Source organism: Psittacula echo, assembly GCF_963264785.1.
Source record: "Psittacula echo genome assembly, chromosome: 1".
Classification (NCBI taxonomy): domain Eukaryota; kingdom Metazoa; phylum Chordata; class Aves; order Psittaciformes; family Psittacidae; genus Psittacula; species Psittacula echo.
The window spans coordinates 116,143,008-116,165,482 of NC_137735.1; the positions used below are offsets into that span (position 1 = coordinate 116,143,008).

Sequence of the window (22,475 nt, forward strand, 5' to 3'; positions counted from 1 at the left end):
GCCTCATCTAGAAATACGCTTGTTCCTGACTTCCTAAAGGGCAGTTTTTCTAAAACTTTTCAGTAGCCCTCAAAAATTTAAATAAGAAATGACAGCAGAATCTGGGATTGGGCATCCTGTACAATATGCTTAGGCAAAAGAACTGTGATTTCACAACTGTGGAAATAATGTTTCCTTGATGGAAAGGAATCTTAGTTAAAGGAAAATAAAGCAGCAATTAAAAACAAATACTAAGGATAGGAAAAAGGTAAATAAAATTTCCATGACAAAAGTAAAATAAGGGACCAAAAAAGTGAATTCCAATGTGGTTAGTGTTAAGTGCTTAATACATTTTGCAATGGGGGAAAAATATCCCAGATCAGATGTAGATTCAATAGCAGATGTGGATAGTAAAACTGTGAGTAATACAGTAAAGGAAGGAGTAACAGTAGTTATTTCTGTTGCAGTTTTTGACTAAAGCGTGAGGATGTATCTACCACGTGTAATGTTATAGATGTAATAAAGATGTTTGTAATCTATAAAATAAAAGGATATGTAATGGCATCTGCTAAAATAAACATTGTCAGGCCAACAGGTCGTGTGACTCTGAATTAGATAGATAAGGAGTTTTCTGAATTGCTGAAGTTAACAAGTAACTGCAAAAGTCTCATTGTCCTGCTAGTGTGGTTCCATGCCAGGAAAACCTCCAGTGAAAAGCCACTTTTTTGCCTTCCTGAAGCTCTTGGAGGCTATCCCTGGTGTACTCCATGCACTGTTGTTATCAATGCCCATCTCTCTGGTGGCCACTCTTTTCCCATGTGATGTTGATAATTTCCAAATTGAGATAAATGGGGGTGTCTCTGCACCCTGGGTGCTGCAGTCTTGGCTCAGGGTTTTGTTTGAAATCAGTGATGAGCTTTGCAGTCTGTTTCCTCCCCCCACCCCATTCAGTTCTGGGAGACAAGTAACTGCTTGGGTGTTTCCTGAGTCCTTCCTGTGTTGTCTTAATAGAAGCAAGCTATTTTAATCTTCTATGTCTTCATGGCTGACCAAGGTCTGTCTGCAAGCCAACTTATCTATGTATCTCATCGCCATCTCTAAATATATTTCTATTTGTGATCAGCATTTGTGTGTTGTTTTGTTTGGTGTGGATTTTGTTTGGTTTTGTTTTGTTTTTTTCAAACTCTCCCTGGAGTGTTGAATAATCAACAGCTTGCTGTGGCTGCCAGAGCATCCTGACACAGCTGGTATTCCTTACTTCTGCTATTCAGGTTAGTGCAGCCACCTACCATGGGATCCACACTGACACGTTTCCTATCTGGTGACTATTGTAGCTGGAGGTGGTGGGTCTGAAGAGCTGCCCTCCATGCTTTCTTGTGATTCAAAGTTAGGAAAAAGAGAAGATCATGCATCACCGTCCCTTGTGTAGGGAGGCAGAGGACAGCTATATGAAGAAGTGTGTAGCCCTGACAGATGTTGGCTGCATAAAATTAAGTGCTGATCAGCACAGTGAGATCTCTGCTGACTGCAGCAGCTTGGGAATAAGGGTTTCTAGATTTGCTTTTTGTTTTCTAGGGTAATTAATCACTTCTGGTTCCTATCACAGTAAGTCTGTGGCATTCCAGCATATTTTTGCAGGCCTTGAATATGGATTATGTGAATTTAGGCACAGCTTTAGTGTAATTGGCAATTTTCAGATATTTTTAAGGATTAAAAGTACAAGCCCAGGGATTTGCTGTGTTTCTATGTAACTTAACCAAAACTCCAGGCTCTGTTTCCTCTAGTCGGTGTTTTCTTCATTATCTTTCCTTACCCTTTTTTCTATTTTCTTCTAAAATTGCATTTCTTAAATCTCTACTGAAGTTGTCAAGGCTAGTTAGAGGAAGAAGGCTCTATGCTTGTCTTGTGCAATTTCTGTATTGCAAATATGAGTAAACCTAATGAAGAGAAACCTCTGTAATCATTGTGCAGCAGCAGAGTAAGCTTATATTTTATAGCTTTGACAGTTCCCTGAAAAGTGTCTGTCTCTGAGGGGTGGTAGTTTTGAATCACAAAAGGTTCTGCTTTCATGTTTTAAAGAAGAATTATTGAACAGAATGCTATCCCTGATGCAGTTTCTCAGTGTATGCACTGAGAAACAGCCCTGCATAATAAAGCATCTAAAATTTCAGATGGAAAGCTCCAGCCTGAGTACCATGCCTGGAACAAGTCCTGATGCTAGAGAGAGAAGATAGCAAAACAGCTATGATGCTTCTTTATCCTTCTGGCACACAGTACAAATGTTGTACTATATATGCACATAGCACTTAGGAAATAGATTTATCAAACTTTGCTGTCAGGCAGACTCTGATGGATAAGAATAACATAAATACTCCAAAGGTACTGTGGCTTTTGCTCACTGTCAGTGAGCATTATATCAATACCAGCATAGATAAAACACTGCAGAGTTATGAATCCACTGTAGAAAAGCCCACCACTGTTGTTGTCATTTTCAGACTACCCGCTACTGTTTTCAATGGTTTTGATACGAAGTAAGCCATTGATTGTGAGGTAAAACAGAAGGCTTTTTACATAAATAAAATATAGTACATTTATTGAGTAAGCATATTTTAATTTTAGGTCCTTGGAAGAACACCATGATCATCCGAACATGGTAATTGGAGATCTTCAGTCAGATGAAGAAGATATCATGAACAGTTCTGATGAAGATGATGACACAAATTCTGATTCTAGCAAAGGGGAACCTGATCCTCCAGAAGATAAAAAGGTATCTCTATCTTCTGAAGTTATTCATCATTCTTGCTCTATTTTGTAAGTTGTAACCTGTTGGGATATTTTCAAATAAAAGGCATTGAATTAACATAACTTTATATATTTCTTTTTTTGTTATTTTTGTTGTTTAGTGTTGGAGTACGTTTCTAAAATTTTAGTTTATATGTGCATATTAGCCTGATATTAAGAGGTCAGGTTTAGAAATAGCCCACTAAAAAGTGTGTGTTGCCTGGCATATTTGTTCTTAATCTTTTCTGAATTATGGAGCTGTAGACCTGCCTACCATGTCCATCTTACAGATCTTGAAAGATCTTCAGTTTTGAGACTTGCAAATACCTATTAATGAAGTTGTCTATGCCTCACAGATCCTCAAGTGCACAGTGTCTCTTTTTGTGCTGAACATTTAATGTCAAACTTTGATTTGACAGCCTTGCTGAAGCCCAAGGAAAGAGGCTAGGTGAAGGTTGCAACATCTGAGGAGGTCCTTCTGAAAAATCTCTTGGAAGCTGCAGTTTTGCTTGGATGGTCCTATTTCAGGGATCTTAGCCATGCAGCAAAGGCTGTGTCACAGTAACCATTTCTGTGCAGACAGCTTTCTTGTGTTTGTAGGTTCTACATGCTAACCTGCCAAATCACTGGTTGGGCACAGCGGACAGTTTTTAATTCTTCCTTTTCAGTGGTATGAAACACAAAGGGCTCAACATGCCTTTTGGCATTTAAGTTCCTTAATTCACTGCTAAGGAGCTGAGGAGAGACTGTTGGTGTATGCATACAAGTCCTGTTGTTGTAGGGTTGCAGAGCCACTTCTATGGCCGTTTGAGGAGTTTGACTGTTGGGGTTGAGGTCTGACCTTCTGCTAGCTTCTGTGAGTGCCAGCTTTGAATGATTTCCTGTTTTCATTGAAGCATAGAATGGTTTGAGTTGGAAGGGACCTTAAAGGTCATCTAGTTCCAAACCCCCTGCAATGGGCAGAGGCACCTTTCACTAGACCAGGTTGCTCAAAGCCCCATCCAACCTGGCCACCTTCATCTTATTTCTTCTTCATTTTCATTTTAATATTTCATCTTATTTTCATCTTCTTTCTTCCCCAAATGAGGAGCCAGGAAGACAGTGCTAACTACTCAGAATGAAATGAAGTTTTGGGGGTCCTATCCCTGTCCTTGGGGGTACCCACTTTCTTATTTCTCAGTCCTGGATTCCCTGGCACCAGACTGCTCATAGACCAATGCCTGTCCTCAGCATCAGTCCTGGCAGCTCTCTTTCCTTTGATAGTAGTTACATTTCCTTCCTTTCCTAAGAAATGAATAAATAAATTAAAAAAAAAAATAAAATAAAAAATAAAAGGGCAATGAGATGTTTTAGTGCTGGAAGAGAAGACTTGATGATGATGTCAGACCTAAATGTCATTTAACCAAATCTTCTGAGAGGAATAAACTGGGGGAGGGGAAGATAGTCAAGGGAAAAGCTTGTGCATGTGAAACTAAGCAGGACTGTATCAGAATAGAAGCTAACTTACCTTGAATGCCTATAGAAATGCCCTAAACCTTTAATGACAGAGTTTTAGAGAAAAGCATCCCCATTACGAGGCTTCTCGGGCAGGTTTCATGGTGTAATTCAGCGTTTGCTGTGAAGCATCTGCTCATAGCTTGCTTCAGCCTCCTGCAGCCCGTGTGGCTGGCAGCTGGGCGTGAACAACCAACTTCCTAACAGGGAGAGCAGCTGCAGAAGAGAAAGCAGCAGTCTCTGCATCACTCATCAGCTAGGCTTGTTTTTATTTTCTGTTACCGTGAGCATCTGGCTGTTTTGATGCTTTTTATCTGTTAAGAGAAGTTACAAGGTTCTTCCCCAATGCTGTGTCTGAGAGCCCACTTTGCATCCCTTCAGTTCTGCCATTAGAGACTCTCTAAGGTCCAGAGAATCTTTGGCTAAGCAAATGCAAAGTGGCCTTTTCAGTGCCAGCTGGTATGTGAAAAGTCTTTCAAAAGGGGTTGAAAACAGACTGTGATATTTCACTTTGTAATTGTTCAGCGGTAGCATCTTGTTCTGAAAATACTAATTTTCATCTCATTTGCAACTGTCACATCTACAGTGATGGCAGATACCTTGCTCTGCATAACTGAGTTATTTGTGAATTCAGTCTTGCAGGGAGCATGTCAGCTGTGCTTTCTAAATATGTATGGAGGCCTGAGAATGGGTGTTAGAATCTCACCTGAATCGGATTGACCCTCACTGAGTAGATCTGACTGGTTTTTGGAAATAAGTTTAATTTTAGAGAAAAATCACAGCTCTGTGTGAAGATGTCTATGTAATGTATGAAATAAAGAATATAATTTGCATATATGTGTTGCAACACCAAATTACGAAATTTAGAAATTAATTTTATTAATTTGGCATTAGAGTAAAATGGAAATTAATTTACATTTATTTTTTATTTTGAATATAACAATATCATTAAAACCAACCTATGAATATAGTTGGTTCCATGGTTTGATTTCCAGCTCTTCAGGCTTGTTTATAGGTTTGGAGAAGAGCTAAAACTCCAGACAAATCTTGCAACATTAGTGCTTATGAAGCAAAAATTCATATATATATATATATAATGCCACAAATACCTGATTTTCTAGATAAACTATGAAAATAATGCCAACATTATACTACCATACTCAATACAGCCTCTCTGGGACTTCCATTGCACTTACAGTGCCTATCTTGTGATGTTTGGTGCTCCTTATCTGCATTCTTTCTTTGCAGCCAATTAAAATGAAAGCCTGAATGTTTAATAGATATGCTGACAGCTGGCAGCAGAGAAGCATATGGCAAACCATGAGAGCTGTAATGGAGAAAGGTGTTTTATGTGGGGGAAATGGTGCATGGGAGTTACGCTGCATAGGAAAGACAGCTGAATCCTGACAGATACACCCTTTTGTTATACCTGTTCCTTCTGTCTGATGTTGAACAGTAGCATTCATTTTTGAAAGCCAAATGCATGGGCAATAAAAACCAGCATAATCATCTACAGTGTTTCAGGTAGATGACAAGGCTCACACTTCTACATCTTTGCAGTATGATTGCCAGTTATTCCAGCAGCTCCTTTAGTAGATTGTCAGAAGCTGACTTTTCTCTTCAGTGTCATTTTTTTTCCTGCTTTCTCCCTTTGTCTTGTTTTCCAGTAAAAAATAAAAAGTGTATTTCTTTTAAAATGTTACTGAAACCCGCTTGAGTTTACTGCAAATATTACTGTTGCTGTATTAATTGGGGGGTATGTGGTGTGGGGGGGGTGTCAAATGATATAGAAATACTATCTGTACTACTTTTGCTAAACAATATAATTGTCACTTGCTAGGGCTTCATTTGTTATGGGCTTCAGTGCTTCCTGTAATAATTATATAGAAAGGCTGATAGTGTTACAAAAACTACTCTTAGCTACTATTGTTGTTTCCAGCTACAAGCTAAATTGATATTCTCTCAGATCCTGAAAGGCCAGAAGATTTCAAATCCAAGAGATCTCAAAGCAGTATAAAACATTTTTATTAGAAATAACTATTGAGTAATTACATTGAGTTTGAGGAATTACTAGCTACAGTTTTAGTAGGTGCATAGTATAACATATAATTTTATTTGCAGGGTAAGGCAGCTGGGAAGAAAACAAAGGTTTACCATATTGCCAAGGAGATCATGAGCTCAGAGAAAGTGTAAGTGCCAGTGCTATACTTAACAGCTACTCAATTTATTTTAATTGGGCAATTAAAATGTAACCATTTGCTCTTTCTTGCTTTTTTGCTAGGTTTGTGGATGTGCTAAAGCTCTTACACATTGTAAGTACCCAAAAAAAGAAGTTTTCTCTTCCATTTGTTTAATCTGTTAAAGTTCTATGTTTAGGCTCTATTGCAGTGAATGTGACTTTTTTCTTTCTGCTGTGTCTACATAGTAGAAATATAAAAGTTAATCTAATTAAGCATAACTTTAAAGTTTCAGATTTTATACAATGGATGAATATTTTGATGGTTCCTTCTGCATCTCCTTAATTAATTTATTCAGTCTTCCAGCTAAGCAGGGATGTTGCTTGAATGTTGAAAATGGAATATATATCCATTTACATTAATCAGCATCATATTTATAAGCCAGCTTGTACCATAGCACCCAAAATAAATCTTTGATTAGAATAATTTATAAAGTAGTGGGGGGAGGCAGGAACCTTTAGAAATGGTACGTTAAAATAAACATTCATTAGCTCTAATGGTGCATCCATCACCATGGCAGTATATTTTTGGGGGCTGCAATTCTTTGACAAATGCTTGCTTTCTGATAACAGCTGTGATTGTCGTATGGGTAACGTGTTGTCCACAGCAAGGGTTAAGTACTTAATCTATGTTTATGCAAACCAGTCATCTGTTAAACATGCTGTGTTGTGTTGAAAGCGATAATAGTAAATTAATGCAGAATCTAGCTTTCTCTAGCTCTGTTTTATGTGTTTTCTGCCAACTTATGTGATAGCTGTGGAATAGTTTGTTCCATTTTGTCACTCTCTGAAGCACATGCATAGTGATTTTTTTTTTCCTTGGTCAGTAGAAGTGGTTATATTGCAAACAAATGCATTGGTCTATCTCAGTCCCTTGAGAAGCGCATTCTGTGAAACTGGGAACAAAGGCTTTTATAGATGGATGTATACAGTCCTGTTATACAGACATCTTTCAGGAAACAAAAAACTTACCACACCACTTACTGATTCCTCTTTTGCCTTCCATTTTAGTAATTGATTTTCTTGTTCTGGTCAAGCTTGGTTTTTAAAAGCTGGGCCAGGCAGTTGTGGCCAATATATAATTTATATTCAACATGGATTCTAGTACAGAACTCAAGCTTAAGTACTGGATAAAGGAAGAGAGTTGTTCTAACGAGTATAGACAAATCTAAGCTGTATGATTTTAATTATCGTATTTTTCAGGTATGTAAGTTATATCTTAAAGGTGTCTTTGCTTTTCACTGTACCAGTTCTTCAGGTAACATGCATGGTACTGGAAGAAAAGGGTGTTGGTGCTGAGTATGCAAGCAAACAGAGGAAGAATGTGGGAGAGGGAAGATATTAGGGAGTTTAGGAAGTTTCTGGGACAAACTTCAGGCTGTCTGCACAGTGTAAATGTGCAATGCTATAGAATGTGTTTTGCTTTTGTTCTTAATGGATAACTTGCAACTCCCTTTGTGACAGGATGCTATTTTCTAGCTGCCAAATGAAAACCATTGGAAATGTTTTTGTTGGCTAGCAATATCAACATGTATTCAGCCTGATCTAGCAGAGGATGCTAGGCTAGGAGTCAAGGAAACAGTTTGTCCTCACCTTGTCCTCTGGCCTGCAGCAGGGACCTTGGTGATGTCCTTGTCAGAGTGGGCATCAGTTTTGAGGCTATGTGTGTGTGTGCATTCTTCATTAAATAAGAACAGCCACCCTTGAGAAAGGTTGAAGAAACACATTTTTTTTATTTCCAATTTCCACAGAATGGCATGCCTGAGGATTCGTGTATGTTCAGCACAGACATTATTAAATCTATGTAATCATGTATTTCTTGTGGCTAATATTTGAACGTTGATAAAACTATCCTTTTCATTTCACATGCACTTAACCATTTGGCTTATTAGCCTCACTGTCAGGATTACTAACTGCTAGGCAAGCGACCTCTGACAGATTTATGGAATGAAAACATAGATGCTCTCCAGGCTGGGCTGTTTTACCCATGGTAGAGATTTGATTGGTCAGGGGAGGCTCAGTTACACCTTCTGAAACACCTACTGGTGGTTTTCCAAAGAGTAGTTATTGAAATTTACTGACTAATTCCATTAGCGATGATCTGAAGTGAATAGTATTCTCCTCAGTCTGTTTTAGCAATGGAGTTAGTGCAGCTCATGGCTCTTAGTACAGTCAGGGAATAGGACTGTTGATGCAGGAAAAAGGTTAGAGCAGTTGGAGTCTGAAGCAGTTGATAAAGTGGGAATGTGATTGTGAACTGGTTGCAAGTATTACTGATATTATTTTTTTTTAGCATTTTTTTCTTTTAAATTGATAAGTCAAGGTAGGTGGAGCACCACTCCCAAGATACGAGGGTGCCAGGCTGTTTGGACTCTGTCGCACGGTGTAAGTATAACTGACTGCTTCTGTTAAAGACAGAATGCAAAAGTTCTCTAGAAAATTATAAACTCTTGGGGACACTCGATAATACGAAATAAGTAGGTCATAGCAGAGATAAGGAACTTAACTGGCTTTGCACACTGACGCTCTCTCATATTACTTGATGAATGGTGTTGCTTGAGGGAGCAATCAGACTTCAGATGTAATCTTGAATTCTCTGTATTTCTGTAACTATCGTAATGCTGTTTTAGAGGACAAAATTCCAATAAAATGCTGTTAGGAAACTCCTTGAAAACAAAGGGACTTAAATCAGATCAGCTCATAAGTATGCTTCTTTGTGAGATAATTCATGCATGGTAAACAAGCGGGTAAACAAGGGTAAAAGTGCTGTTCCTTCCCTAAGGGCACATGCAGAAAAAAAAGGAACAGTGAACTGAATATAAAACATAAGTGACATAAGAGAAACAAGCTTATCTGAGATGCTTGGTACCCAAAAAAACACTTGGTGTTCCTGGAAAAGGAGTAAGGCAGGATTGGTTCCATTTATACTTTTTTGCTGTGAGATTCTTTGGAAATGGTTGGCTTTGCACAAGTGAGAGGACCTCAGCAGCATCCTGGTGCTCTAGGGGTAAGCTGCCTGGCTTCTTTGTTTTAATTTCTTTTGTCTATTTTTGACCCAAATTTTGTTGGGTGTTTTTTTGTTTTGGTTTTTGTTTTCTTTCTCCAAAAACCCGCAGCTCTTTTTGTTCTCCCATCCTTTTTGATTTCTTTTTCCTCCTGCTTCTGTGGTATGGCAGTAAGGCTTCTGGTTGAGCAGAAGAACATGTTTTTTTGAGAGGTGTCCTTCCACTGCAAGGCTTTGTGCTGTGTGAGCAAATAAAAGCTTAGGCCTGTGGGCCTTTGCCTGAGCTTTTAAAGCTTCTGATTTAGACCATTTGGACCTGTTCTGTCCTTACGAGGACTCTGAGAGCAAGTAGGAGGTTGTCAGGAGGCACCTGTAACTTTTCTGCAGCCACAAGATCAGCCTCATATTGAAGAAGGCAAGTAAAAGGTCACACTTCTTTCTTTTTTCTGTTGTGTGTCCTTCTGGAGACACAAGACTGAGAAATTTTGGTTTAATATGTTTCAGTTTTCAGAAGACACTTGCAAAAGTATACAATATAAGCTATATATAGAATCACAGAATCAACTAGGTGGGAAAAGACCTTTAAGACTGAGTCCAACCGTTACCCCAGGACTGCCAAGTCTACCACTATAGTTTTATATATCGATAAAAACTTAAGTCTTTTTATATATTGTAGCCAAATGTTATGAAAAATAATTCATAGTAGCTTTGGGAAAAGAATGTAATGTGTATATGGAGAAATAAAACAGCTATGGGTTTTGGAGCAAAGGAAGTCCTGACCTCTGGTCCTGGCTTAACAACTGACCTACTGTTTGTCTGTATGAAATTCTCTCAACCTCAGACTCGTTTTCCTCCATCTGCAAAATTTCAGTATTTAACCAGTCTTTACATGAATATGTTGATAAATTTTAGTATATGAAGCGCTTTAGAATTGCTGATTGAGGCATTTGACAATGAATTGCAGCTGTAGTAATCTTATTAAGATGGCTAGTGAAATAGTTTTGGTTTGGAAGGAAACACTGTTCCACTACCAAGCCTATTCCTTGAAATAACGTTCTGAGATTATGCCACAGTCAAATCATTGACTATTATGAGAAATTAACCATCTTATGTTGTTAAAGACTCATAAATGATTTTACTCCCTGAGAAAACAGGTGTGGAACTACTTGGCAGCTTTCCAGAAGCAATCTCCTAATCTATGTTTGAGAAATGTTGTGATCCACACTTACTCATAGTCTGCATTAACTATTGTTGCTATATTTTAACTTAACAGCTCATGGCTAATAGTCTAACTCCAGTTAAGACTGCCTAATTATATTTTAAATAATGTATTTCTGAAATCTTCCGTAGCCATATTCCTAGCAGTCGTGTTTACAGTTTGTCACATATAGCAGCCTGGCTGTTCCCCAGAGTGTGAAACTTCCTCCCCTTCCCTCCTCCCTCCCTGTAGGATGTGTGTATGTGTGTTACTTGAAAAGCGTCCAGGCGCAGGCATATTTTTTTCCTTTAAATTAAACTGATATTTGAGCTATCTGCAGGTGTATTTAGCTGGGAGTTGTGTCTCAGCAGAAGGGATTATGGCTTGTTTTTGCTTTGCTGATGGTATGTTCTAGGAGAACGGATCCAAGATGAATATTGGTTGAAGCCTTAGGAGTAAAATACATGACCGCGTTTAGATCATGTAGTTCTCTCTCTTCCAGTTAAATTTATGAGAAGTTTTAATTTTACCTAGTTGAAGTTACCTTCATTCAGCACCTGAAGGTGCAGTTAACCCACTCAGCAGCTGAGTGAGGGGTTAGTCTGGTCAGTACCTGTTTTTGTTAACCGCTAAACTTACTCCTTTGCTCCCTAGACTGATGCGGGCAGGTCGCTTCGCTGCGTGCTGGGAATCCTCCAGTGGAAAGAACTGAGACGGACTGAGTCAGGGCCTTTGCAGAGGGGAAGTGTGTGGGCTGGTCACACATGATTCACGACAGGGTCAGAATTATTTCAGATATCACAGCCCTTTGCTTATTTAAGGACACTGCAGTTGAAGGAGAGGCAGGAGGAAACATAAGGTGGTATCCTTCTCAAATACTGTTTAAAAAATGCACAGCTCTAGGGGGGAGTGTATACTTATAGGATAAATAAAATTTCCTAAATGTTTTCCAGTTGGGAATGTTTTATCAGGCAGTCATTCAGCAACAGTATGTACTTAGAAGCCTTTGAAACTGCCTAGACTAGATTTTCATATGAACAAGTACCTAGCAGCATGCTGTCTTAGTCTAGAATAAACTAAAACTGTTTGTGGTTTGGAAAGAATGTGCTTTCCAGGGACGGTAATGAGTGCCGTCCTTTTAAAGACGTTGCCTTTAAGACAGTTGGCTTTGCCTAAGCAGTAAAAAGTTGTATAAAGGATTATTATGGGACCAGAATATAATGTAAAACTAGAAACTGTAAACCAGCATTTCAGAAAGTGTACGATAGCCTTCTTCCTCCTGAAAGGAAAAATTGCCCTGGTGAGAAGCTGGGATGATTCAGTATACCTAGCATAATCTTTTGTTTTCTGTCATGCAGCGTATGAAAGTTTTGTCTACAGGTGTTTTGCAGTGAAATAAGCACATTAGTTCCAAAGCTGGGCAAGTTTTTTTAAAAGAGGAAATTTTTACATATTTGTAAATTTGTAATATTTGAAAGGCTCATTTTAAATTAGAAAATCTCTCTTTACAATTCACTGTAATGGATTACTGCAGAGCTTCAAACAGAATAAATTTTAGGACAACCTAGGTGACTGTCTTTGAACAGACTGATGAAAGTAGTGCTTTTCAGCAGTGTTATATAGTACTATATGATAAATATAGCCATATACGGATATATAGCATATATATGCTAAATGTTTGTAATACGAATCACTTCTTGCAGGTATCTATAGGTAAGAGCAATGTATATATTATTTGCAACAGCTGTTCTCTTTTTATTTAGCAGGGAATGGATTTAGTGTTAGTAGGGATTTGGTTCTGGTGCATTAAATGACTATTACTGCAATTTCTAATTTCTGAGTCATTCACCTAGTTGTATAAAAAGTTGTCCATATCTGAATGCTTTCTACCCTTGGGAGTAAAATTTCAAGATTTACTTTTTAAGTTAACATATTTTGCGTTTGGTAATTAAACCAGACATATTCTGTATTTTATCCTTTTGGGTAAGGAATTCTCAGAAGGCCGGTACCTTCAAGTGTAAACACTGTGAACTCCAGCCTTGTTACAGTTTGTTTGACTTTTTCTACCCCCACTCCTCAGGCATGTGCTCTCTGCCTCCAACTCTTCAGTTTATCTCCAGATGAACTTGGCATGACAGTTACTTCACACCCACTGCCAGGTTAAAAATAAAGCTTAATATGGTTACAGTGACAAATGCATTGTACTGCTTCTGTAGTGAAGACTTGATAATTATAAAAAGCAGATTAGAAGTGTTGAAGTTTAGCTCTTTTGTTGTTTAGCAGACCGGTTTGCATCATTTGAAAGCTTCATGTTATCTTTCTTCCCTGCGTTTCCTCTCTGCAGGGCTTCCTTCGTTTATTCAGTTGTGGAGGGGGACAGAGAGGGCGATGAAAGGTTTTTGGTTGGCTGTTAAATGGTAGTGTCTTTTCATGGTATGATCCAAAGCCTCATGAAGATGATGGACTTTGGATCCAGCTGGTTGAAAAATCAAATCTGGATCTGGAAACCATCCTGCAGACTCTTTGAATGCTGTATCTAGAAGTTAAATAAATGCTGTTAACTACAAATGACATTCCTGTCTTATCTGCTGGTGCTTAAACGTGGCTCCCTGCTCTCCTTTTATTGTTTGGTCAGGGAAAAGCCTGGGTTGTTGATTACACTACAGACAAAACTGCTTTTCTTTTCATCGTGTAATTAGCCTTATAACATTCAGACGAAATTCTTATTTCATTGCATGGCAAAGTATATACAGTATATTGTGTGTGCCTGTAACAGGGGTGGAGGGTGGGGGAAAGAGGAGGGACGGGATGAGAGAGGGGATAGAGAGAATATTATCATAATATGATGATGCATTTTGCATGAAGCTCTCCAGAATGCCTCATTTGAGCTTTTGCCATTAAAATTCCATGTATCATTTCAGTGTTAAGTGATGCCCTAGGGTCAGGAAAACCCATAAGATGCAGCTGGTAGTTAACCTATGTGTCACTAGTCTGCACAGAGGATGTAAAACAGAACATTTCCATATGAATAACGCCATCTGTTTTTTAACTCCCTTGTATTTAGTTCTCAGCCTTCCCCCATCACAGACATCACCCTGTATCTCCTTTCAGTTTCTTGTCATAACTCTGCCCAGTCACAGCCTTTGTGACCCAGAGGGTCACAAAGCAAGAAAGTGTGTCTGGAGCTCACGCTGTCTGGAGCTGACATAATGAGGGGAGAGGGCAGGGGAAAGTTGAGGCAGCTTAAGTTTGAGAGACCCTAAACAGTGCCAGATGCTGGACTGATGAGATAGCTAATAAGACATGTAGTGGTAGACCTGGGGAGGGGGAAACCTGAGGACCCTACAGATTTTCAAAGGCAGGTGTGGCCCTCATGCACACTTAAAATATAACTCATCATTGTACTTAGGAACTTGTTGTTAGTCACCTTTCTCAGGATACCTATAGATAGTGCACACACTATCAGGTTTCAGCAGACCACAAGCTCAAAAAGGACTATTACAGATTGTCTTTTTTCCACTGTTGCTCAAATTTAAGCGCAACATGATAATACAGAACACCGCCTAATTTGGATTTTCTTTTTGGTCAGTTTAAGCAGTGTTGGTTTTCATGTGAAATGCTAATGGCTAACCTTTTTGAAAGTTTTGTTTGCATGTGATCAGGAAAAATACCTCATGCAATGGATATTGAGTTTCAACATGATACAGTCCTGGCCATACTGACTTGTGTGGGGCCAAGACTTTAATTCTAAATAGTTTGATGAGGACCAGTAAGCCTTGTCTGTGTCCTATTGGGAGTTCTTATAGCATAAAAACGCTGTAAGAAGATCCTTCAAGTGCAAGCAGGGTTTTCCCCCTCCTTGTAATGTTTTGAATATACCAGTGTTGTTCCTGATCATTGTTAACATTTGTAATCTTGCAGCTCCCATATGTTGTTACTATATCTTTTTGTTAGTTGTGATTTTTTCTGTATATAGAAAAGCTGCTACATATAGTAATTTTTTGTGATCCTACATTTTTGTCCAAAAGGCACATCTTCTAAAAGAGCATTTATAGATGACTTATGAAAACGAGTATGATTTTAAAGTAAGATTATTATTGTATTAGCTGATATTTCTTCTTTTTGACCCAAATATTAGCAAGAAGATGCTGAAGGCTGCTAACACCCTTGCCAGATACAAGATATTTACCCCCTTAGTTTCCTCATTATATAGTACCAGCTCATTTCTTAAGGGCATGCTGTAAAAATAATGAACAACTTCTATATTATGCATACAGGAGCAAAAACGTAAAGCTCCAGCCTCAAACTAAAGGGATTAAGGCAGTCCCAGGGGAGTAAGTTGAAGCTGCAGAGAAACATAACCCAGATGGTACCTGCCTTGCCCTGGATAATAGGGAGCAGCGCCTGGAATGTCTGCAGAGAGAACCCGTTGTCTGTGTTGGTGCTTTGAAGGCTGTTCACTCATGGGAAGGGGGGTTTCTGTCCTCTTTGTACCCCGGCAGGATTTCCGGGACGCTGTGGCGCATGCCTCTAGGCAGCTTGGAAAGCCAGTGATTGAGGACAGAATCCTGAATCAGATCCTGTACTACCTACCTCAGCTGTATGAACTCAATCGGGACCTCCTGAGGGAACTGGAAGAGCGATTATCTCACTGGTGACTATCAATAAAGAGATACTATTGCTTTGATGTTGTTGAAATTTATCTGTGGGGCTGATGTGACTCCATGTGACCATGGTTTGACTGTTGTTTGTCTTTCATGTGCCTTCTTAAATGACAGAATTGACTTTGAAAGGACAGGAGATAATTTTCCATTGAGATGTACTTTTTGCCATTTAGATGTATCCAGAAAGGTGCAATGGTCAGTATATGTGTTTAGCAATCACAGTTTTTGTTTTAAAATTTCTTTTATAATTGAAAATTCTGGTCCCTGCATGGGCACAATAAGTGGACTGATTTCATTATAGGAAAATGAGGCTGTCCTGAAGGCTGGTTTGCATTTTAAAGGTAGTTGAGATGTAACCAGACACAATGCTGATTGACAGCCTCAATCCCATTGAAGTCCATTCTCAGTTATATTGGTGGGTGGATCTAAATGAGCTATACAAAGGTACTGAGATGGATAAGGACTGTAATCCCATGCTTGCTGTTAAGAGGTGGAGACTGCTTCTTGAAGTTTGAAGATCTTTCTCCTCAGAAATTAAATTTGTACTAAAGTGTTCAAGACCATTCTATACAGAGTGTGTATTAAGTGGTTTTCATCTAATACTAAATCAGTGTGTCAAGGTGTGTCTGATAAGGCTTTTCAGAGTAGCTAGTGAGATGGATGCTTATCTGATGAACTGTAAGCTTTTTGTTCAGAGCATACACTAGCACATCTTGCTGTGAAAAAAAGAAGACAGATGTTTTGCTGTAGGCTTAAGATGTATGTTCTTTTTCACTCTAATTACTCTATTTTTTTGTTTCTAGGCTTGAACATCAAAGAATTGCTGATATATTTGTTAAAAAGGGTCCCTACTTAAAGATGTATTCAACTTACATCAAAGAATTTGATAAAAACGTTGCACTATTAGATGAACAGTGTAAGAAGAATGCAGGTTTTGCTTCAGTAGTCAAAGACTTTGAGGTACTGTAGTCTTTTGTAAGATATATCCTATTTTGTGGCTTTTCAGGAGTTGTGATCCTCCATAAGGCTTTAGACTATCCTGAAGTTTATTTGCTTGTTTGTTTGGAGTTTTTAGTGGGATTTTGTGGCTGGTTTGTTTTCCTGCAGTCTTGGCTTGAGACTTAGTAGGGTAGAAGTGGAAAGAAGTAAATTCAGGTTTTGTGAAGCAGCTAGTGATTTTGGCTACCACTGTGAGATACGATAAAGGACTTTGATTTTCACAAAATGCAGCACTTGCTACAGATTATATCAAAGGCACATTAACTCAGCTGGGTTTTTTTAGTTTTGTCTTCCAGTCATACTATACTCCGATTAACTGTCCTATTTTACCAGGATGATTTCTCTACCACATCACAGGGCAGTAGCTTACACATGGGAGTGGTGTTTCATTTTAGTTGGAAACATAAAAAAGTGATATTTTTCATCAGTGTATTTCTAGAGGTTTCAAACCCAGCACATGCCGAATCGGATGAAAGCTGATTCATTTCCCTAAGAGCGTTGCCAGATTTTTACATAATGCCCTTAAAGCTCCGTAAGCACATGATCCACACAAACTGTGAATTTACCTCTTGTTACATGGGCTTCCCCTTGGGCAGTCCCTACCCCTTGGGTAATCCCTACTCTGTTTGCTTACAAGTAGTTCAAAGGGCTGTTTACAGTGGGCAAAGGAAGAGCTTGAGGCAGAGTCAGCCAAAGACAGGAAGAAGATAAGAGGCCTTTATAAAGATTCCATGTTTCAGATGCACATTATTTTGAATGCAAACTCAAGATCATTAACATTTTGGAGGCAAGGATTTTTTAATTCTGTGTTGTCTTTAGAGGTGTGAATTAACCAAAACTTTTGCAGTGAATACTATCTCCTCTGCCTTTCTGCCTAATGGACGCTAATTACAAAAGGGCATGTTGCCCTTGCCACTGGTGTTTCCTTTTTCTCTGGGAAGCTTCACCTCTCTTCCTTATAAGCAAAAGCACCTGTTTTGAATCCACAGAGTACGAGTGCTTACCGTACTTTTTCAACACATGATTAATTTTGCATGAGGTCTTCCCCACAGAAATGCTTGCTCTGTAGTGTAGTGTTTAACTCTGTGATAGTTACACCTTTTCAAGGTAAAGCTTATCCAGTGTAATCGGTGGTTGATTGTAGGCATGTTTTCTTGTGCTGGAATTCTTGACTGCCACGGAATCGCTACTTATGTTGGGTATTTCTTGCAGATGAGCCCCCGCTGTGCTAGTCTGGCCCTGAAGCACTATCTGCTTAAGCCGGTTCAGAGGATTCCACAGTACAGGCTCCTGTTGACAGGTACTGTCAAACTCTTTTACAGGTTTAAGAAGACGCCAGTCTTCACATGTCCCAGGAAGCTTGTTTTTAGGCAGCTGTGTTTGTCTGTAAAGTGCATTTATCTGACTTCAGATATGTGGAGCTTTTAAAAAGGTAGCATGGGTTTAGAGGCTTTCTTTGTTAATATTGGTTGCAATAATATAGATGCTAATATTCTCAACACTGTGGTGTGTTCTCTGATGGTATGTTCAGCAGTACTTGGAAAACATGAAACCTGTGGGGGTTTTTGTTTGTTTCTGTAGTAATAGAAGCCGGTAATTTCCTTAGAGGGTTGGAATGCTCCTGTTTTGCTTTGGGGTTTGTTTTTTGTTTGTTTGTTTTCTGTGTGGGTTTCAGGTTTTTTGGAGGGACTGGTTGGGTTGGTCAGGGTTTTTTGGTGAAGGAGAAATATAATATGGAAAGTTGGGGCTCAGAGAAGGAAGTGAAAGAAGTCTATGCAACTGTGAACTTCTGCAAGTAGCTTCTCCATTTCTGCCCAACCCAGGTGTTTTGCCTGTAAAATCCATTCTCTTTTAAAGGTAAAACACATGTTTTTAGTGTACATTTACCACTAAGTGCTTAAGGCTTGTTACAGGGACATAGGAGGCTGAAAAGCTGGTTTGGGAGTAGGAAATCTGGGCTTTATACCCTGCTCTGGCACTGGCATGTTTGGGTGACCTTGAGCAAGTCATCTCCATGATGCAGTGCTTTCTTTTCTGTAAAAGGAGGCAATAATAGAGGCCTCCTTTGTGAAGTATTTTGAGATGTGTTTGTTGTAAGAGGGGGATGGCTCCTGTAAGGATTTGGAAATACTTAAGGCATTGTTTTTGAAAGCCATTGCTTCTTGATGAACAATTTAAAAATAGCCTCTGTTTATGTAGTAACTGCAAAATAAAATGCTCTGTGACCTTTTTTTTGGCTCTGTAGCAGCTTGTTGGCATTTCCCCAGCAAGTACTTAGACTAGTGATGCTGTGAGAGATACAGACTTAAGTGTTGTACAGCAGTTACCAAGTTACTGATGTTGACTGATTTTATTTTAATCATCTCATTAAAGTCACAGGTGTTGAAAAAAGGGTGAAACCCTCTTATTAAATAGATTACTTTGTAGGGGAAAATCTTAGTGACTCTTTATTGATGAAATCACACCATAAAATGGCATCTGGTGAGTTGCTTTATCTTAAAAGGTCCAAAATCAGCAGAGCTTTGGATAAGTTCAAAAGTTTATGTTAAAAAGGTTGAACAGAGGATCAGGATGGAGTAATGGCATTGTCAGTATACATAGCAAAGCAAGAGATGTCCGGGGTGAATGGCACTGAAGCAGAACTCAGGTGTTGAAGGGCAATTACTCGTGATCATTAACTGTTATTGTGGCTAGAACAAGCTGGTTTAGACCTGAAAAAAGTGATTCTGTAGTGATGGGGGGTGCTGTGAGTGTCCCCAGTCTGCAGACCTTACTGTGGCTGCCCAGGTTTAAATGCACCTCCAAATGCAATTGACAGGAATGGGATTGCAATGCTGGCTGCTGATTGAGAAAAATAATTTCTTTTGTTCAATGCGGGCATTAAAAGAGAGCAGACTAAAAATTTAATTGTGCTGGGGCTGGAAGTGTTATTTTGGATCTGTTTTATTTTCAGTCTGTTCAATGTATCATGCATTTCTGTCGTCCTTGAGATTCTCCCTCTTACGTATCTGTAGGACCCATCTGCTCTGTTACCTTGCGGCACCTCCGTGTAATATTGGGCAATCTCTACATAAACTTGTGGTGCAAAACATTCGGAGGGCACACAAAACGCTTGGGTCTAGTGTTGCAGTGAGTGAGATGCAGTGATGCAGCAGCTGCCCAGGCTGAAAACAGGGGGGTATCTGCGGATAAGGGAGGAGGGGGCAGTGGGTGAGTGCACAGGAGCAAAAATAATCCAGGAAATTAAGCTGCTAGGCTTGAGTCAGCAGGGATTTCTTCCTATTTAGATGTTCTGTGTCAGTGGGACAGCTTTGTACTGGTAACCTGCTGCTACATCACAAGATTGTCGCTGTGTGCTTTGAAGTGGAGTTACTTTTGTGCTAACAAAAGCAGGAGCAGGTGGACTCATATAAATCAGCCAAGGAAAGGCGCAGCTCAGCTGTGTTTCTGGTTAATTATACAGCTTCTCCATCCAGCAAGTGAGCTTTCTGTTCATCGCATACTGGCAAATACTGGGTTTGGGGAGAGGTTAATTAAAGGCCTCTGATTTCTAACGGAAATAAAAGAGAGGTGAGTCTCTCCTCCCAAAAAAACCTGATGTGAGTAGATGACTTGAGACTGTACGGTATGAACGGATGGGCTCTTAGTTGTTGTATGATAAGCTTCTCTTTTTCTCAACATCAGGTTTGCAGAGAGTCTTGCATTATCCTTAACTGAGGTGTAGTGAGTGAGGGGAGGCTGAGGGGTTGAAAAACAAGCATTTGAGCTCACTGCTCCTTCGCAGGTCAAAAAGAGAGTTGTCAGACTTCAGGCCAGTTACTGTGTTGCGGAAGGATTGCTTAGAGCTTAACTTAATTAAATTAGACAACCTGAAACAAAAAGTAGTTAATGAAGCAGAAGAGAACTTCTAGCAGGAGAAGCTGCTCCTCAGCAACAAGCAAGAGAATTGCTGGCTGCTGTCAGCTAGAGGCAAGGCATAGGGAAATTTTGTCACAGGAATGGTATGCTTTTGTGTTGATTTTTGTTGTGTTTTGGGGTATCTAGCAGAGTTACGAGTTTTAATTTCTAAGTCTGCCTTTCTGAAGGTATGCTTAAGGTCTTCCTAGTCTGGACAACTAAAGCACATTTAAGAGGGGAATTTTTTTCTGGCAAAGACAGTTGATACAATTCCACCTTAGTATTTGACTTCTGTGTTTATTTTATCTAGGAATATTTTTGCTATATTTTTAATGTGATGTTATTCCTGTCTGTGAAACCCACTTGTCTGTATAGTTTAATCCAGTACCTCCAGAAGGTTGCTGCAAGCACAGAATTTACAGTGTGTATTCACAGAAGAGACTAAAAATATCTGTTCTGACGCTTCTCTAAAGCAGAGCTTTAGCTATGAACTGAGGTCCACTTACCAGATATCCATAGGGAGTATCAAGATCAAAATTATGTATTTATAATTTTCAGGATTTTACAGTTCTATTGACTGCTTCAGTCTTGTAATGCAAAAGCTGCCTTTTTTAAAGACAGAATTTTAAATGAATACTCTTTTGTTAAAATCTCTGATTTTCCCTCTTCCATTTGCTGATGTAAAATGTTTTGGGGACCATGTCATGAAGCACAAATATGGCAAGACGCAGTTCCCATGTCGGGTCTCTGGTTTTAAGTTTCTAGTGCAATTACTTTGAATATTAAATCAGATGTCTCCATGTACTAGGGGCAGTTTCTGAGTGCAGAAGTACATTTGCAGATGTGTAAATTACACCCACCTCACCTCTTGTTCTCAGCCCACAGAGGTGTGTGGTTGGCAGCTTTAACAAGCTGGTATCTCTGCATAAGCTGTAGGGACTCATACTGGGAGGTTCCCACTGGAGTCCTTCGTGCCGGCCCCAATGAAGATCGAGCTGCAATTGTGAAGTTTTAAGTTGTTTGCTTTATGGTGAAGTCCCAGGAGTGCTCTGCCTGGGCAGTATGACACAGCTCTGACTTGAGAGAGCACCCATTGGCAGGCAGGAGAAGGCAGCTCATGTCCTGTGTGTGATAGGATCCTCCATGTTAAACCAGGTTAAAAGCAATCTTCTCAGTTCCTCTCAAAATACCTCCTGTTGATTTTTTTTTTGTTTCTTTATTTCTCTCACACCAGCTTTTTATCAGCATAATCAGAAGTGAAGTAAGATGAACTTTGCTTTTAATGGAATATGTGTCCACCTAAGTATTGCACCGCAATGTTTGGTAGCTACTACGGCACGAGATCTTGAGGGATGTGAAGGATGCGGTATTTATGAGTATAGCTGCAGAGGTTTTGGTGCCAATGTCAGACTTGTCTTAGAAAGATCACACGTTGACCAGCACCTGCTAATGATCAGACAAGACTCTGTGGAGAGCAGAAGGCTGTGGGTGTTCTCGCGTCCCAGCCAGGCAGACCTCCCAGCACTCCCTCCCCACTTCCCTGCAGGAGATCCCAGCTGGTTCCTCTTCCCTCACTCCAACCTGCTCCTCATGCTTCTCTCTTGAATCCTCCCTTAGGTCTTTGCCAAAAAATAAGATTTCAGTTTCAGATATTTCTCTTCCTGTAGTTCTGGTTTTCTCCAAGCTTTCATTAACTGTGACAACTCTTTGCAGCTTTTCTACTGCAGAAACATGTCTCATAATTCCTTTTCTTTTCTTTTCTTTTTTTTTTTACTTTTTATTTACATAAGGAAAAGCTTACAATACACTGAGCAGTCTCTGAGGGGCATGCATGAAGCAAGACATCTCATGAAGGCAGGAACAATTGGCTCCTGATCCTTCTTGAGTAAAAGAATGAATTTGGGTAGGGCAAGCATATGGTAGTTATTTCACTCCTACATGAAACTTGTACAATTGCAAAGCTCTAAAATTGAACACTTGCTAGAGCACACACGATTAGTTTTCAGTAGGTCTGTCAGAATCTTAATACTTCATTTGAAATCTAATTATCAATCAATGTTTGTTGATATTATCAATCTGACATATATTTCTTTGAAAGTTTCTGATTTGGTTTCTTTCAATATTAAGCAGTTCAAAGCTGTAGCATGTAAAGAATAGATGGACTTTTTACTGAGGATATATATGTTAATCTTTAACTAGATATTGTAATTTTGGTGAGCTAGA

At 39.3% G+C, this 22,475-nt stretch overlaps 1 protein-coding gene across 3 annotated transcripts in view; it reads left to right on the top strand.

Annotated features, from left to right (window-relative positions):
- Positions 1-22,475, top strand: part of FGD6 (FYVE, RhoGEF and PH domain containing 6) — a 72,976-nt gene that overhangs the window by 26,528 nt on the left and 23,973 nt on the right. For 2 of the 3 annotated variants that reach the window (XM_080638879.1, XM_080638880.1), the window contains exons 3-8: positions 2,599-2,746; positions 6,376-6,443; positions 6,536-6,566; positions 15,195-15,346; positions 16,160-16,316; positions 17,568-17,655. In XM_080638879.1, coding sequence (XP_080495005.1) covers positions 2,599-2,746; positions 6,376-6,443; positions 6,536-6,566; positions 15,195-15,346; positions 16,160-16,316; positions 17,568-17,655 — 644 coding nt within the window. The remainder of the gene's footprint in view (positions 1-2,598; positions 2,747-6,375; positions 6,444-6,535; positions 6,567-15,194; positions 15,347-16,159; positions 16,317-17,567; positions 17,656-22,475) is intronic. The other variant, XM_080638881.1, reaches the window with a different exon arrangement.